We start from the raw sequence: 17,815 nt of genomic DNA, 5'->3' as shown, positions 1-17,815 counted from the left end.
TAATGATAGGTCTACCTTTCATTAAACTGACACATCATTGTGAAGTATCGTATTCATGATCTGTGGAACAAGTATTCATGTAAGTAGGTACTGATTTTGTAGATATCTTATTTGATACATCTACAAAACAAACTGTTTAAACCAAAAAAGAGCTTTCAAATGAAACTGCTTTACGTTTTGTGGGTGAACGACACAATTGAGTTCGTTACATTCGATGTGAACACGTGTGTTTACGTTACAGGTTTCGTTGTTTATGCCGATTTATGAAGTCTATAACACTTTCTACAACACTAAAACACACACACACACGCAATATTTACATTTTATGCAGTGCATAACGCGTATTGTTAGTAGAGAATGCATCTCATAATTGGTAAAACTGAAATATTCGCGGCGAATATATTGCCGAACATCGAAGTTCATTGTGAAGTAATGGCTATAAAACTAAATTTGTACAGTGGTTACGCAATAATTTATCACTTCTAGCTGTGTTTACATAAGCTACATTTAATGTGGTGAAGTTAGCAGGAAATCCACTGAGAAATACTGGAAGTGAAATCAGGAATCAGAATGCTGCCTTGAACTCCCGCCGACGTTTTGCCAACAGTCACGTGATTCTATGTTGCAGCCACGCCAGATGTATAGCCGCTGCACTGCTTGCCCAGTCTATTAGTATCTATGGTCGAAGCCCTACACCCAAGCCCACAATGTGTTGAATATTGTCTTTGATCGAGCTCCACTGTGTCTCTCTCTCTTTCATTGTGGTAGTAAATATCTTTGATCTGCACACATGTCATGTTACACTCGAACAGATGTTTATCCAATGAGGTGCATGTGTTGGCGATTTTCTTTGTAGTCCCGGGCTTGAACACGTGAATGATTATCGTGAAAAAACAGTAACAGTTTTGAGCAATGACGTATCTGAAGTCCTGGGAAGAGTTTGAAAAACAAGCGGAGAGGTTATATCTCCAGGATCCCATGAAGGTGCTCTTCATAATTATTAAGAATACTTAATTAGTAGTGATTCTTCCCATGGTGAAGACCATTTGACTTATCACGTTAGATGCAGACTATGTACTGTTACGATGCATTCGTATGTAAGTGTTGTCGTGTTGCTATTTTCCTCATTTATCTAGCTGCCCGGCTCATATCTTGCCTGCCTTCTTTCCTTCAGTTTCATGTTTGCTATCTCATAGACAGAAAAAGCCATTGTTTACAGATTCGCTGCACTGGCCGTTGCATTTGACAGACCGTATTCTGTGAACCCAACATATTTTCTTTTGTGTAGTTTTCGTTTTGTCAGGAAGAGCTCACTAAAAATAAAATGTATTTGAAAACCTGTAGAATTTTGTAAATAGAATTTTTATTCGTAGAGGTAATGCAACAAGAGCGTACCTGCAGTTGATTTCTTTTGTAGGCACGCCATAATATATATCATTAGCCCAAACTGTAATTAATGAACTTACAAGTTATTGTCGAGAACTAATATTACTTTGGATTTCGTAATTGCGTTTTCATTATTTAAAACCAGTGCAGAAAACTATGTAATTTTGTAAAGAACTTGCTGCTCCTTGTTTAAATTGCTGGGCTGTATATACTAGCATAGTTTAATAGAACAAAGAATTGACTTGCGTATATCTGTTATTTATCACTGAAGATCGTGAAGATTTCTATACTCTCTTTCCATGATATGTATATTGTTTCATGTTTTAGGTGCGGTACACAATGAAGTATATACACAAACAAGGGTGCCTGAAAGTGAAGCTGACGGACAATGTTGTTGTAAGCTGATTATCCTTTTTTTGCTTAAGATAGTGTACTACATCTGTATAACTGTTTTGGAAATATTATTTTACGAATTTACATTAATATGTAATATTACGAACTATTATAATGGAATTGGGAACATTAGACCTCATACACATTCAAAACTGTCTTATTTTGGCTGAAAATTAGATGCTAGATTTTCAGTTATAGTGCTTCTCAGTTGCATTTGTCACATTTGTGTGTTAAAGTCCTGGTGTTTGTTTAAAGTAACTTCTGATAATATTAAGACTTTTCACAATATTTGATAACAGAGACGTGTTTGTGATGGATGTAGTGCTGATTAAAATTGTAGGGCCAGGCTACAGCTAAGTTATGTTTTGCCAGTTAAGAGTAATGGAACAAAATATTTTGGTGTAGACAGAAGTAAAGACCTTCAGTTATAATTTATTTATGGCAAAGCACCAGTGAAGGCTACATCATTTACAATTTTTATGAAAAATGCTGAAAAACTTTTTCCATTCTGATTTAAAATTTGTGTAATCATAACTTTGTACAGAGAAACAGTACACATATTATCTTGTGCATTGCAACTTTTTAGTCCTAGTATTAAGTATAAATAATAGTGAAAAGCATTTGGAATTGCAGGTAATATTCTGTCACTTAAAGATAACACTATCGGAAAAAAACATCGAATCTGACAAACTTCAAATTCCCATGATTATGGTACAGAATCAAATTTCAACCTGATTTTTTGCTGAAATGACATACCTCATAGCAATCTTAGGTGCAAAGAATACTGGCCTAACTCACTTTTATTCATTGATAAAAAACAAAATGAAAATGTGAGTTGCACATACACCTATATTCAACACTATGGGGAATTGCTAAATAATGTGTATTCCTTGAAAAAATTTTCTCAGATATTCATGGTTGACATAGGTCAAAAAAGTAAGAAGTTGAGAGCTCAAAACAGTTACAATTTTTTTTTTTTTTTTTTTTTTTTTTTTTTTTTTTTTTTTTTTTTTTTTTCCACTGTTAAATGCCGCTTCGGCGTAAAGAATTAAGACATAGCTTGAATGCATGGATGTGGTAATATATCCTTATACTCTTAATGTAAATTAGGAAGACAACAAATAAAAGAAAAGATAAGAGCAATAACGAGATATTAATAATTTTTATATATATATGCACCAATATATATCAACATAAAGAATCTGCAAAGAAGTTTCCTAAACAAATTCATATATAAAGAAATAGTATTTTTAAAACTTTTCCACCTTGTGTACATTGGTTTTCTTGACACCTTGCTGTAAAAACAAAGTAAATAAACTTAATAAAGGGTGTGAGATAAGATATTTTCATAGTGCTTATTTTTAAGTTCACTGTGCACAGTGCCTTTGTAATTATGGGACATCCATGTTACTTATAACATACAACAAGGGAGACTAAACAGCATCTTTCCTATTGGGCAATGAAAGTAACTGTGATTCAGCAGAAGAAATACAGTCAGTCTCAATATCTTTAAATTCATGTGATGTGGGAAGTGTGTCCTATGTACCAGATTTTGTCATTTGAAAGCCACATATTGCTCCCCTAGTACCTGTTCCAACATGGCATTTTCACTAGCTTCCATAGCAACAGTGGTCCCATTTGCACTTGTTGAATGTTTCTTCGTTAGCAGTGAGTAGAAAGGCAGTGCAATTGCATTTGTGGAATAGACTATTTTCACAAGATAAAAATGTGGTTCAAGTTGTTATTTCGATTAATTATAGCATTAGAATAACATATATGGTAAATATTTTCACAAAATATTTGCTATTTTTATGACATTAAAGCTTAAAAATTGTTGAATATCAAGATTTGGGCCCATGATTGAAAATGCTCTGGTATTGGCTGATGTTCTGGTGATGTTACACTACTGTGAGTAATGATGAAGTTACATGTGGGTTATAGGAATGTTAGCTGAACTGACAAGGCTTTTACGTACTTTTTCTGCAAATAGTTTAGCTGTTCAGTGATAGAAAATGTAATTACAATTATGAAGTAAGAACAGAAAGGAATTCTGTGAACGCTGATAGTGGAAATCTAGCGGTAGTTGGAGCATTTGTGCTCCACCCTTGCGGTGATATGTGCAATGACAAGATTCTTTTTCTTGCTCCCTGCAACATCATTTGACTAGCTCAAAACTAAGGAATTGAAGAACTTTTGTAATTGGAACCATATATTATATCTAATTGTCAACTATCCGTCATGAGCTACAACCAAAAGCACAATAAAATTATTCTTGGCAAATCTTAGTGCTGATTTCCTCTTTAGAAGATATTTAGCAGAGACACTTTGCCCATCTGGCACTCAGTGGTGTGGCGGATAGCACAGTTGACTGCAAATAAAGTTGGTATTTTTTTTTACATGTAATATGAGAATAGTGAAAGCTATTATATATAGCTTCATATTGGTCGTAGCCTGTGAAACGGACAACAGAGGATAAATATATTTACTGTGCGAACAAACAATTCACTTTTTTGGAAAGCATTGCAAGTAGTGAAGGTATCACCATACTCCCACAGTATAACCAGATGTAGGATGATGTGGTTTTCTGTACAGAGAGATATAAAAAGCATGTAGCACATGCAGGTAACATAGTTGTAAGGGCTGTTGTGTTTGTGAATGTAAACTAACATCAGTGTACAAAAGACTTGCTTTGTCTTTATGTAAGGTGATGAAACTTCAAAAGTGTATACAATGAGGATCCTAGCTCAACAGTGCAAAGATAAAAAGAACATTGTTTGTAATAAAGTAAACTTGTGTGGTCACATTAACTAGAAAATATCTTTTTGAACACAATGTGTGTGAACAGCGATGGTAAATGTAAATGCATGTAAACAGCAAGGAGAAAACAATAATATTCTGTTCCTGTCCAGTGTGGTGAAGTTTTTTAGTTGTGATTTGGTTTTCATAAGAGAATTGTTGAGTCGTTTTACAAATAAGTTAAAAAATACTTTCTGATTTTATTTGAACGAGTGATTGGTCATCATCTTACAACTGAGCTACCAAACAATTTAGCTTGATTTGGCTGACACAATAATTTTCACTAAGAGTTTAATTTCACTGAATGATGCTGTTCTTCCTTGTAACAGTGGGAAATCACATCTTGGAGATACATTAATGTCAACTTCACAGTGCAACTCATTTTTAATTACGTTAATGAACTTTTGTGTTGACATGGTGGCAATTTGCTGGCACAGTTCAACCACACACATTTTATGCATCTTCCCATTTTCTGGAGCACTTTTCAAGAGTTTATATATATATATATATATATATGTATTTGTACAGTATGGTACTAAATACCATTTGTAACACATTTTCCAAAATGTAAATTCGAAAATAAGACATCATTGTGAATGACCTTTATGATAGGAGCAGCGAGCTAGCCAGTGACTCACAGGTATCAGAGGACTTGAATGAAGCATTTTAGAGGGCTTTCAGATTATTTGAATTTCATTTCCATATTTGGAAAAGAACACTGAAATTCAAGAGGAAAAAAGGCATATTAGGAATGTAAGATGACATAATCATTTATGACAGTTTCTAGAAAACAAATACACCATTGTCCTCAGTGTACTGTCCCTGTGTTCGAAGAAACCTTTATTAGATTTGGTCACCTGTGAACAAACAAACGGCACATTAATGCCATCTGTTTTGTTTACAGCTCTTCCAGATTAACTAAAGTAAGGGTTTTTAAGATTATTATTATTATTTGATTCTTCTTGTTATCTACCATTACAGAAACATAATCCTTTTTCTAGCATAGTCTCAAACCATTCTCATTTTTGTAAAACATCACTATATTAAGTGTGTGTGTGTGTGTGTGTGTGTGTGTGTGTGTGTGTGTGTGTGTGTGTGTTATTTTTGACTCTTGAGTCTCTTTGTCGTGCTTTTCTGTGGCTCTGCATCTGCACTATATGGTAATAGCAACTATACTTTTCATAATATTATCATTGTCTTGTTTCCAGTAACTTCTTACTTCTTTTGACCACTCCTGCATTCTGGAGAAAAAATTACATCACTACTGTCTTTAAAATTTCTTGCTACACACATCATGGGCTCTGTGATGCCAAAAGTAGCTGCTACTCTGACAATGCTTCATGAAGGTGGGACATTTGTTGGAACTTGAATCTCTTCACAGCGGGTTGAAATTTAATTACATCAGAAAAATAAGTTTGCACTATTTGCATGGGCATTCCACACAATGCAGGGTATTAATATTTTCTCTGTTTCTTCACAGGAGATCAGACTGGATGTAGGTTTCGAGATACACAGATACAGTGGAGTGAGGGCAATCAGGAACACGATTGTACTTGAATTTCTGGCTTCTACTACTAACACCTTTCTGATGAAGAGATGTTCAACAGATGCAAATGGGGCCACTGTTCCTATAGGAGATTGTGAAAATGCTTTGTTGGAACAAGTAAAAGTGGGGCACTATGTGGCTTTCAAATATGACAGAAACTGCTACATGGGACAAATTTCCCAAATATCACATGACTTCAAAGATGTTGATTTCGTGAATTGCAATTCCAGGAGAGATATTGTTTGGGTCCTGTTCTCCTATGTTATATGTAAGGTGGGTGGGTGTGCATGCGCCTGTGCATGTATTTTGGTGCTTTTGGGCAGTCAATGCTGAGGTTATCATTGCCCTTATAAATATTAAAAGAAACGGTGGATGTCCCATAATTGCAAAGTCACAGTGCGGTTGTATAAACTTGACAATAAGTGCCATGAAAAGATCGTATCTCTAGCGTTTAAGTGTCTTGTTTCCAGTGCTGTTTTTCTGGGGGACACGTACCCCTAACTTTTTTGTTGGCAAAATAATTTTTTTACAACATTAAGAACTTGGAAGAGTGCCAAAGATTTACTTCACAGACGTAAATTTTTTATTTAATTTTTTTGTGTTGGTAACTGCAATACCAGTGCAGTTTTTGGTGGGAAAAGTGATGTCATAGACTTTCAAGCATTTGGAAGCTGCGGCAACAGTTCTAGACAACTGAATCACTGGCACCCAGTTCGACAAGCATGTAGTGCCCTCGCCCGCTAATAATGGGCAATGGTAGTGCTAAATGGATATGTGTACGCTCAAATGCCGGGCTACCAATAGATGTCTCTATGGTCCTGCTACATGGTGATGATGATGATGATGTCATGCCTAAAAGCAGACATGTGGTATCCAATGCTTCAGTTATAAGCTGCATTATATCCAATGTCGGAGTACCCTCAAACTTTTTTTAGAAAAAAAGCACTGCTTATTTCATTTTTGGATCAAGATGTCAAGAAAACCAATGTTGTATACAAAGTGTAAGTGTTCGAAAAACACAATTTCCTTCTTTTTATTTGAATTTGTGTAGGAAACTGTTCTTTGCAGAATTTTTATTTCAGTGTATAACGGTATATATGTAAAAGATGGTTAATGTATCATTTAACAGTGAAATACAACATATACGCTACAAAAAAGATTCATAATTGTTTTCAGCTGTCACCTTCCTACATTTTTGACATATGTCAACCACAAATATTTTAAGAACAGTTTTTCAAGGAGTACATTTCGTTGTTGTTTAGCAGTTCCCTGCAGTGTAGTGTGTTGGTGGTGTGTATAACTGGCATTTTAATTTTATTTTTTGCCAGTGAATAAAGTTAGTTAGGATATTCTCCTGTGCACCTAAGATTGCTATGAGGTATGTAAACATTTCAGCAGAAAATCAGGTTGATATTTGATTCTATAACTTGAAGCGAATTTGAAATTCATCATATTTGATGTTTCTTTTCAGCTGTATTCATCTTTTAGTGTTTTAACACTATGGCTAAAGAGTTAGTACACAATGTGATATCTGTACTGTTTCCATTTACAAAGACATGCTTAAAAAATCACAAATTTAAAGCACAAAGTGGAAAAAGCTTCCATGAAGTGGAAAAAAAATGTAAATTGTGTGTTCTACATTTTACACATGATATCCAACTTAGTGGACTCCATACTAAATGCATAGAAAGACTGGGGTCCGTAGGCCGACTAATTACTAAGGAGATCTCTGAAAACAGAGAAATCTTTGCCTGACTAATGACTGCATATGCATCCTTCAGCTTCCGAAATGAATTTATCAAAAATGGTTAGTTAGGACAGTGCTATTTGGCTGTTATACTATTAAGACAAGTAGGTATCCACATCTGAAATATGATTCAATCCTGAATTGGTCACCTGTGAGATTACATGGAATGATCCATCATCATCCTCCTTGAGTCTCTTGATAGAAGATCAAAACTACATGAGATGTGGTTGGAGCTGTAAGAGTGAAATTGCAGTGAGTTTTTAGCTCGGTCGGACTGACATATTTGCCCTATGGGATTACTTTTATTGTGGATGTGAATGCTACAACATTTTGTTTTGTGCAGTTTGCACAATGTAGTACTGAGTGTTAAAGAGAAAATGAAGAAAGGTTAGGGGTTAACATCATAATGGCAACAGTTTCATTAGAGATGGAACACACAAAACCTTTAAGAAAAAGCTCATTTCACGTATACATAAGTTCCCTAATCATACTGTAATCATTGCGAGAGACTTTTATTATCTAATAGTCAATTGGTATAATAGTAGTTTTGTTACTGGTGGATGTAACAAGATATACTGTGATATATTATCGAACAGCTTCTCTGAAAACTACCTAGAATAGATATTCAGAACTCCACTCATGAAGTAAATTTTAATGGCAACAAACAGGCCTGACCTCTTTGAGGAAGTCCACGTCAAAACTGGTAAGAGTGGCCATGAGGCAGTTACATCAGAGCTGTGGATAAAAATTATATCAAAGCTGTGGATAAAAGATTTATGCAAGTGGCTGTTAATCATGCCTCTCTGCAACCTGACATGTCTTCTTTAAGGTTAGGTTAGATTAGTACTTCCATAGATCATGAATACGACACTTCATAATGATGTGGAACATGTCAGGTTAATAAAAGGTGTCTATAAGAGATATTACACTACACAAAATATTACATGACACTTTTTTTTGTGGGTATGGGGAAATTACTTACTATATCCAAAAATTCATCTAATGAGTAGAAGGAGTTGCCATTAACAAAATCTTTTAATTTCCTTTTAAATGCTATATGGCTATCTGTTAGACTTTTGATGCTATCAGGTGACTAAAGACTTTTGTGGCAGCATAATATACCCCCTTCTGAGCCAGTTAGATTTAACCTTGAGTATTGAAGATCATCCTTTCTCCTAGTATTGTAGCCATGTACACTGCTATTACTTTTGAATTTGTTCGAATTGTTAATAGCAAATTTCATAAGTGTGTGTGTGTGTGTGTGTGTGTGTGTGTGTGTGTGTGTGTGTGTGTGTGTGTCTGTGTGTGTGTGTGTGTCTGTGTGTGTGTGTGTGTCTGTGTGTGTGTGTGTGTCTGTGTGTGTGTGTGTCTGTGTGTGTGTGTGTGTGTGTGTAACGAAAGTGCTGGCAGGTCGATAGACACACAAACACACACACAAAATTCAAGCTTTCGCAACCAACGGTTGCTTCGTCAGCAAAGAGGGAAGGAGAGGGAAAGACGAAAGGATGTGGGTTTTAATTCTAATCCCGGGAACAGAAATACTTACCTTAGGGGGAAAAAGGACAGGTACACACACACACACACACACACATATCCATCTGCACAGACACACAAGCTTGTCTATATTTATTAATGGTGTCATTCCATTTACTGTGTGGAACTGTATATACTGTGTTTTGTCAAAGTTTAATGAGAGCCCATTTGCAGAGAACCACTTAATGATTTTCTGAAAAACATCGTTTACAATTTCACCAGTTAATTCTTGTCTGTTGGGTGTGATAGCTATACTTGTATCATCGGCAAAAAGTACCAGCTTTGCATCTTCGTGAGTATAGACTGGCAAGTCATTAATATATATTAAGAACAGCAGAGGACCCAAGACCGAACCTTGCGGCACCCCGTTCTTGATTGTTCCCCAGTTCGAGAAATCACCAGTTTTTTTGCATATTATGTGAACTGTTTATTTCAACTTTCCGCACTCTTCCAGTTAGGTATGATGTAAACCATTTGTGCACTATCCCATTCATACCACAGTACTTGAGCTTATCTAGAAGTATTTCGTAAGGTCAGTAGCCATCTGTCTTTTCGTAATGTTCAGCAAACCAGACAGAAGCAGTAATGTCATGTCTCAATGAGAAACTTGGAACTTTTAGCTTAGGATGGGACAGTTCATGAGGGAGATCCTCCATGGTATGAAGTCATAGTAAAGAAAATTCTAAAGAAACAGACTACTGGACAGTGGGTATAAAATAAAGCATAGGTTTATAGTGAGATGCTGAATCAAACACCTTTTGCTGTCAAGAGAGGACTGTTTGAAACATTAAATGACTTCCATTCCAGAATACTGTGGAAAAATGTTTCACAAAAGCAAAGGAAATTCTGTTCATTCAGAAAAGCTGTTAGTGGCATGAAAGCTAGCATCCAGTCTCTCATGGACAAGACAGGAGCTGAAGTTGATAGTAGCAAAGGAAAAGCAGAAATGCTTAACTGTTTTCAAATGTTCGTTTAAAAAGAAAAAGCAAGAAGTCTTGCCCCAGTTTAATTCTTGTGCCACTGAAAAGTTGAGTGAAATAGATATTAGTGTGAGTGGCTTTAAGAAACAGCAGGAATCATTAAAATTGAACAAAGCCCCAGACCCCAATTTAATCCCTATCAGATTTTACACTCAGTTTCTGGCTGAGATATCCCCTTTGTTAACTAGTCTATCATAGTTCCATCAAACAAAAAACTGCCCAGTAGCTGGAAGAAACACAGGTCACACTTATGTACAAGAAGATAGCAGAAGTGTTGTACAGCCCTCCACGTCAACCAATATGGATTTTAAAAACTTAGACCCTATGAAACTCAACTCATACTTTACTCGCATGACCTCCTGAAAGCCATGGATCAATACATTCGAGTACATGCTGTATATGTCAATTTCCAAAAAGCATTTGACTCAGTACAGTACTATGCTTATTATAGAAAGTACAATTGTATGGTGTGTCAGACAAAATTCGTGAGTGGAATGAGGATTTCTTGGTAGGGAGGACACACCATGTTATTGTGGATGCAGAATCAACAACAGATGTAGAAGTAAGTTCGAATTTATCCCAGTGAAATGTGCAGGGTCCTTTGCTGTTCATACAGCAGATAATATTAATAGTAATCTCACACATTTCAGAGATGATGCTGTTACCTACACAAAGTACAGTCTGAACAAAGCTGTACAAATATTCGGTCAGACCGTAATAAGATTTCAAAGTGGTGCAAAGGTTGGCAGCTTGCTTTAAATGTTCAGATATGTAAAACTTTGCACTTCACAAAACAAAAACCATACTATTTGGATATAATATCAGTGACTCACCATTGGAATTTGTAGACTTATATGAATACCTGTGTGTAACAGTAGGGACATGAAAGAAATGATCACATAGCTTCAGTCATATGTAAAAAAGGTAGCAGAAATCAATTTACTGGTAGAATACTAGAGAAATGTAATCAGCCTACAAAGGAAATTGCTTACAAATGACTCGTGTGACCTGTCTTAGAATATTGCTAGTGTGTGGGACCTGTACCAATTAGGACTGGAGGGGGTATTGAACATATACAGAGGAGGACAGCATGAATGGTCACAGGTTTGTTTGACACGTGGGAGTGTGTCACAGAGATGATGAAAGAACTAAACTGGCAGACTCACGAAGATAGGGGGAAATACACTTACATATTGCTCGCACAGGGATCACGGTGACAATATTAGATTGGAATAAAATGTTCTCAGTTTTTGAGCTGTATCTGTCAGAAAAAGTCCTTGAGCTTTTGACAGCTATCTCCATCATTGTCAACAGGAGTAAAACCACTGACCACCGGGGCTGGCAGCTCCAGCTGGCACCACGTTTGAGACTGCTACTCCTGCCTCCCTACAAGCACCAAACATCTGGCTTTGGTCCCTTTCAACATCCGAAACCTGCCCCCATGCTCTACTGAGTATGAGCCTGGTCTCTGTTAAAATGGTTGCTGTTAATCCTAATCCTATGCCGCCTCTGTAATGGAATCCCAGTACGTTAACACATGAGCCAGGCCTCTTTTGTTTTCAAACTGTATTTTGTGCCTGTTTTACAGGCAATGCTCATCTATGGCTGAGTTGTCAAGTTCCATTTGTTTAATATGTCGCTTGTGCTCAGTACAATGCTCTGCATCTGTGCAAATTGTCTGACCTATATAAATGCTACCCCATTTGCAAGGGGCGTCATGGACACTGGGCACCTGAAGAGATATGTTTCTTTAACAGTGCAGCCTATCTTGTATCTTTGGGGTGGGCCAAAACACTGGTCTCAGTCAATGTCTCTACAGCACACACCTTAACTTTCTGCTCGTTGCCCCACAGTAAAGCTGCCAGCTTGTCTTCTTTTGCTCATTCACAAGGCATCCTTCGGTGGCACCTGAAAGCATTTGCTGTCTTCCATCTCAGTGGTAAATTTAATGTTGGGGTAAAGTGCTGCAGTGCATTTTCAGTGTGAGGCCTCATCAGGAATGTCATTAACATGTCTTAGGAAGTAAGATGATTGCAACGCTACAGAGTTCAGAGCCTTCTCCTCAATGTGCTCCATGAAGAAATTCGCAACTGCGGGAGACGCTGGTGATGCCATCGCTGTGCCATCTGTCATTTCACAATATTGATATAAGAACATGGTGAACAAGTTGACGGTTACATGTGGAAATTGTTGGGCCAAAGGACCCAATGTGTCTTTTACTGTCACTTCCTTTTTATTGAGACATGCCACTGTGAAAGATTCAGAGGACAAAGATTAGATTAATTATAGTATGCGCAGAGGAATACTTGAATGGGATGGAAGCCTTAATAACTGGTACAGTGGGACATACCCTCTGACACGTACTTCACACATTTTTGCAGGGTATAGATGTAGATGTAGCCAAGCTGCTGTGACTAGACATGTTTGTACAACAGTATTTACATCATGGCACATGTTATGTGGTATTTATTTAATTATTCAGTTACTGAAGCTGATAGTGTTGTATTGTAAATTTATTAATACATTCACAAAAATTAACCAATTCTGTATTGCAAGGAAAAATTTGTGCTTTTAATATTCCATGAGATGCCTTCTACAAACTTAAATATTATCAGTTATCGGAAATTTCTCATATCATGTGAAATCTTTTGTATCTTTGCTACTTTAGCACAGTAAATTCAAAACAGAGCTAAAGTGATTTAGGTTTTTTATGACCTGATGTAGAATCTAGAAGGTAAAGCAAAACGAAGTAAGGCGAACCATGAAAATGTAGTTTCCTTTTCCATTTTTCCAGGCTTAGGTAAGTCTACCACAAGTTTTTCTACACATGGTCTAAAGCCTTGAGCTTTGTATTAGAAAATAATAATATTGAAGTGCAGACATGAACTAAACTTTCCTCCCTTTGGTTAACCATCTTTTGTGCAGTGGTCAATTCTTTTTCAAAATTACACTTATTCACATTATGGATTACTGTTCATGTGGACCAGAGATCTTATTATTTGCATTTACAAGAAAAATGCCACTCGCCTCACCTCAGTTTGAATGACTTTTTCCACACAGGTTTTCTATCGTTCCTACATATAATTTCATGCAGTTGTGTGAAGAGTTATCTAACTCAGATAAAAGTTAAAATCTTTTGCAAAAATGCAATCAGAATTATCTGTAATCCAGTAACACAATGTAATATTGCTTACACTAAATGATGTACACTGGGATTTAGAAAAATGTGCAAAAATTGCTGCACTTTTGATCAGGTCATCCACGTTTTGGCAGCTTCACTTTCGGAATGGTTAAAACAAAACTTGTATGGAACTCTACTAACACGTTTATTACCAGCGTCATTCTGCCAGTTACACCACTGTTTTTAATCTCTGAACATACTTGAAATGTTTCACTGTTTACATGATATCTTAACTGTTGCATTGCACATCACTTAATGCTCTGTGTTTTCGTCGGCAGTTTCCAGTAGCAAGTATTGGAAGTCTTCGTAGCAATCAGAAAAATTTCGTATAGTTCATCACCTGTGCTGCAAGGTTACGTAATATGCAGAATATATTGTAGCTTGAACAGGAGTCAAAAGTGTGCTCCGTAGTTATTTGAAATTAACAGAAAAAGAAAGAACAGTTTGCCTTTTTCTGTCATACAAAGTTAAGAAGTGACAGTATTGTGACTCATAATGTACTATAGGGGAGATGGTGAGTTGGAGACACACAACAAAAAGACTGCTAAACAAGTAAGCCTTTTGGCAAAAGGCCTTCCTGTGTGCGCGCGTACACACACACACACACACACACACACACACACACACACACACACACACACACACAGTCTCAGACTGTCAATGCCAATTCTAAACTGGATTTTCAAAATGTTAAGAAGTTGTTGTTGATCAGTGAGCACCTCTTTCCATCAAATATTAGGCAAAATAGCCTTTTATAGTACACATCTGTTGTGTGATCTGTCCGCTCTTGAAATTTCTAATTTTTATCTTTCAGTAGTAGTTTTCCTCTGTCCATTCTTTCATGATGTTTATTCCAGTCCAAACAATCGTCTCCTGTTGTTCCATTGAGACTGCGTATTTGTAATTCTTCGCATATTGTTTCATTTATAATTCTACCTGTTCTCCTACAGTCCTTTATTTTTTAAGAAATGACCTTTCTTGCACCAGAACACTATATTGTATAGTAAAATTGTTGCTCTGTTGTGGATACACACTCACTAGTGACATTCAGAGATATCCGTATCTTCCTTACTTTCACTGTGCCAATAAACAACTGTTTTCGCCTTTTTTGTGCCAGTGCATGAAATAGGCTATGTGGATTTTAATTTAGAACAAGTGACAAAACAGTTCGTAATTCCTCTAAAAACTACACAAGATGATCCAAAACAATATTAATCGTGTTTGCTCTGGTGTTACTATTATTTTTATAAACAAATATTAATGATATTTTTCAAGCAAAGAAACAGTCATGATTGGACACAATAAAAGAAGCAAGTACTGAGTATGATGGGAGATGGAGTAGAAGCAAGATCACCACATGGAAAGGGCTTGAGATAGTGTGTTGTTTGTATCCTTTAGATGAATGTAAAGCATTCATGGCAAGTTTAAACTTTGCTCCATGTTGGGAGCCAAATCCAAACAGTTATAGGGAGTAACTAGTGGCTAGTCAAAACGTATATTTGATGTATGAGCCATAGCTTAATCACTCATTTAAAGCACTGGCTTGGAAGAGACTGGTGCTCAGGGAAACTGCAGTACATCATTTTTCCTTCTTCCTGCTCATAATTTGAGTTCCTCTCTCCCTCCTTCTACTCAGTGGCATGTCCTTCCTCTCCTTGTCCTGTTTCGTTTTGTTCCCTTTCTCCAACACTTGCTATCCCCTATTCTGTGACACATTCATTGGGTATATGGTCACTCTCATACAAACAGTCCACCACCATAGCTGAGTGGTCAGCATGGCAGAGAGCCATGTGACGGACCTGGTTTTGATACCCTGCTGGGTCGGAAATTTTCTGTGCTCGGGGACTGGGTGGTGTGTTGCCTTGATCATCATTTCATCCTACTGTCACGGAAGTGACTTGCACCAGGCAGCCAGGATTGCAGCTGGTGAGGCTCCCAGCCTAGCCACATGTGTTATCAGATATATATGGATATAATAGAGAGAAACATTCCACGTGGGAAAATATATCTAAAAACACAGATGATGTGACTTACCAAACGAAAGTGCTGGCAGGTCGATAGACACACACACAAACATACAAACAAAATTCAAGGTTTCGCAATCAACGGTTGCTTCATCAGGAAAGAGGGAAGGAGAGGGAAAGATGAAAGGATGTGGGTTTTAAGGGAGAGGGTAAGGAGTCATTCCAATCCTGGGAGCGGAAAGACTTACCTTAGGGGGGAAAAAAGGACAGGTATACACTCGCGCGCACACACTCATATTCAACCGCACATACACAGGCACAAGCAGACATTTGTAAAGGCCTTCCCGGGCCGCTGTCGCCTGTGGTTTTCGCCCAGCACTAACTAAGGACGAAGGGCATGTCCTACTAGCTTTGAGGGCCCTCGCCTGTGACCTCCCGCCAGCCGTCTTCTCTGGGTGCCCCAGCGTGCCGGACACGGCATCGTGTCCCATACTCACTCTCCCCCGACTGGCAGCGCCAGGTATGGTGGATGCAGCATTGCAGATCCGCAGATGTGCACGCAGCATTTTCAGCCGCGTGTCGCGTCGGCCGCAAAATTCGCACTCGAAAACGGGGACTGTCTCCGGGTCGTGCAGCCTCCTGTAGTGGCGGAGAAGGGCATAGTGGTCCTTGTACTCGCCAGAAGTTGGCCTTCCAGCAGCTTTAGTGACAAAGCAGATCCGGCAGCGGAAGACCTCCGCTGGCCGTTACAAATGTCTGCTTGCGTCTGTGTATGTGCTGTTGGATATGGGTATGTGTGCGAGTGTATACCTGTCCTTTTTTCCCCCTAAGGTAAGTCTTTCTGCTCCCGGGATTGGAATTAAAACCCACATCCTTTCGTCTTTCCCTCTCCTTCCCTCTTTCCTGATGAAGCAACCGTTGGTTGCGAAAGCTTGAATTTTGTGTGTATGTTTGTGTGCCTATCGACCTGCCAGCGCTTTCGTTTGGTAAGTCACATCATCTGTGTTTTTTCTGCACATACAAGCAGTCTGAATTCAATTATTTATTTCTACATATTTAAAACTTTCATGGAGGTTTTGGATCAGTTTTTAATATTTGTGTACACACCAATGTTACTGATTGTTGTTTTATCTTCCTGTTTAAATATTTTATATTTGATTTTGTTGTGCACATATTTGAGTAACTATTTTTTTGTTTCAGTGCCTTCAGTACAAAACAGAAATACAACAAGACTTAAAGAAAATGGAGAAGTTTATCAACAATCTAATGCGACATATGGCATCAAAAGAACAGAGAGCAGTTGACAATACAGCAGTTGGCTGCTGAAAGTGTTGTGCCTTGTTCCCATTAGCCAGTTCAATGAAAGGGTTTTGCTTCTGCTGTCAGACTAAAATATAATGCTAAGACATTTCTCATGATTTAAAAAACAGGATAAGAAGTCCAAAAACTTAATTCTGTTAATTGAGATACTCACATAAAGGATCATAAATCAAATACCATGTTAGAAACAATACATTAGGTAATGACCTATTGTCCCATAGATTATTGATGCTTCTACTGCTTGTCTGAGGCAGAAGCAACATCCATTGTATGAGCTGAGTGCATTTGTCAGTATTGATGTTTTAATGCCACTGAGTTTTTATGTGGACACTTGACAAAACAACAATGGACAAGAAAAAATGACACGTTAAACATTTGTGTGTGTGTGTATGTAAAGGAAAATGTGTTCTGAAGTGACTAGACTCTCTGCTGCAAAGAATAAAGAAGTGGCTACTTTGAAGATACTGGGTGGCCGCAATTACATTTAAATATAATTTACACCAAACTTCTGTGTTCATTAGTTAAACCACAAATGTGCAGAAAAAGTAATGTCATCGTTTGCTGTGTTCTCCGGACTTGTAATTTAAATGAGGTAGCTATAACAAATATTGTGCCTTACATGGGGAAACACAGCATGTAAAACTGAATGTGAACTTTAATTGGAAATTGTATTAAATTTTTGTTTACTGAAGACAATTATGAGAATCAGTAATTTATATTACAAACTGAATACCTACCCCATGATGTTTAACGCTCTCTGAATCATTTATTTTTAAAATTAGTGAAATGTAGGGAACAGTAGGAACATGCCTGCTTGGTAATGCAGTGATTATGGTGTGTATAGGTCATTATGAGCCTCTATCACATTAACAATGAACTTTGACATCGTGTGTGAAGATTTTATAACATTAATAATCTCCTGTGAAGTTCCCTGTTGGTTATTCTAGCCTCTCAAGTACGTATAGCTCT

At 37.3% G+C, this 17,815-nt stretch overlaps 1 protein-coding gene across 1 annotated transcript; it reads left to right on the top strand.

Moving 5' to 3' along the window:
* Positions 1–763: 763 nt before the first annotated feature.
* Positions 764–17,542, top strand: LOC126162681 (signal recognition particle 9 kDa protein). Its single transcript, XM_049919335.1, has 3 exons — positions 764–984; positions 1,714–1,782; positions 16,727–17,542. Exons 1-3 carry the CDS (start codon positions 913–915, stop codon positions 16,850–16,852), a joined length of 267 nt encoding a protein of 88 aa, XP_049775292.1. The 5' UTR covers positions 764–912; the 3' UTR covers positions 16,853–17,542.
* The last annotated feature ends 273 nt before the right edge of the window (positions 17,543–17,815 follow it).

Source organism: Schistocerca cancellata, chromosome 2 (genome assembly GCF_023864275.1).
Source record: "Schistocerca cancellata isolate TAMUIC-IGC-003103 chromosome 2, iqSchCanc2.1, whole genome shotgun sequence".
NCBI lineage: Eukaryota > Metazoa > Arthropoda > Insecta > Orthoptera > Acrididae > Schistocerca > Schistocerca cancellata.
This window is presented reverse-complemented; position numbering and strand designations above follow the sequence as displayed.

What these genes read in the sequence shown, in the direction of transcription:
- LOC126162681 (XM_049919335.1), top strand. Translation starts at nt 913, where the DNA reads ATGACGTATCTGAAGTCCTGGGAAGAGTTTGAAAAACAAGCGGAGAGG. An exon ending in ATCTCCAGGATCCCATGAAG is followed by an intron (nt 985 to 1,713) that starts GTGCTCTTCATA and finishes TTCATGTTTTAG; the next exon opens with GTGCGGTACACAATGAAGTA. An exon ending in AGCTGACGGACAATGTTGTT is followed by an intron (nt 1,783 to 16,726) that starts GTAAGCTGATTA and finishes TTTTTGTTTCAG; the next exon opens with TGCCTTCAGTACAAAACAGA.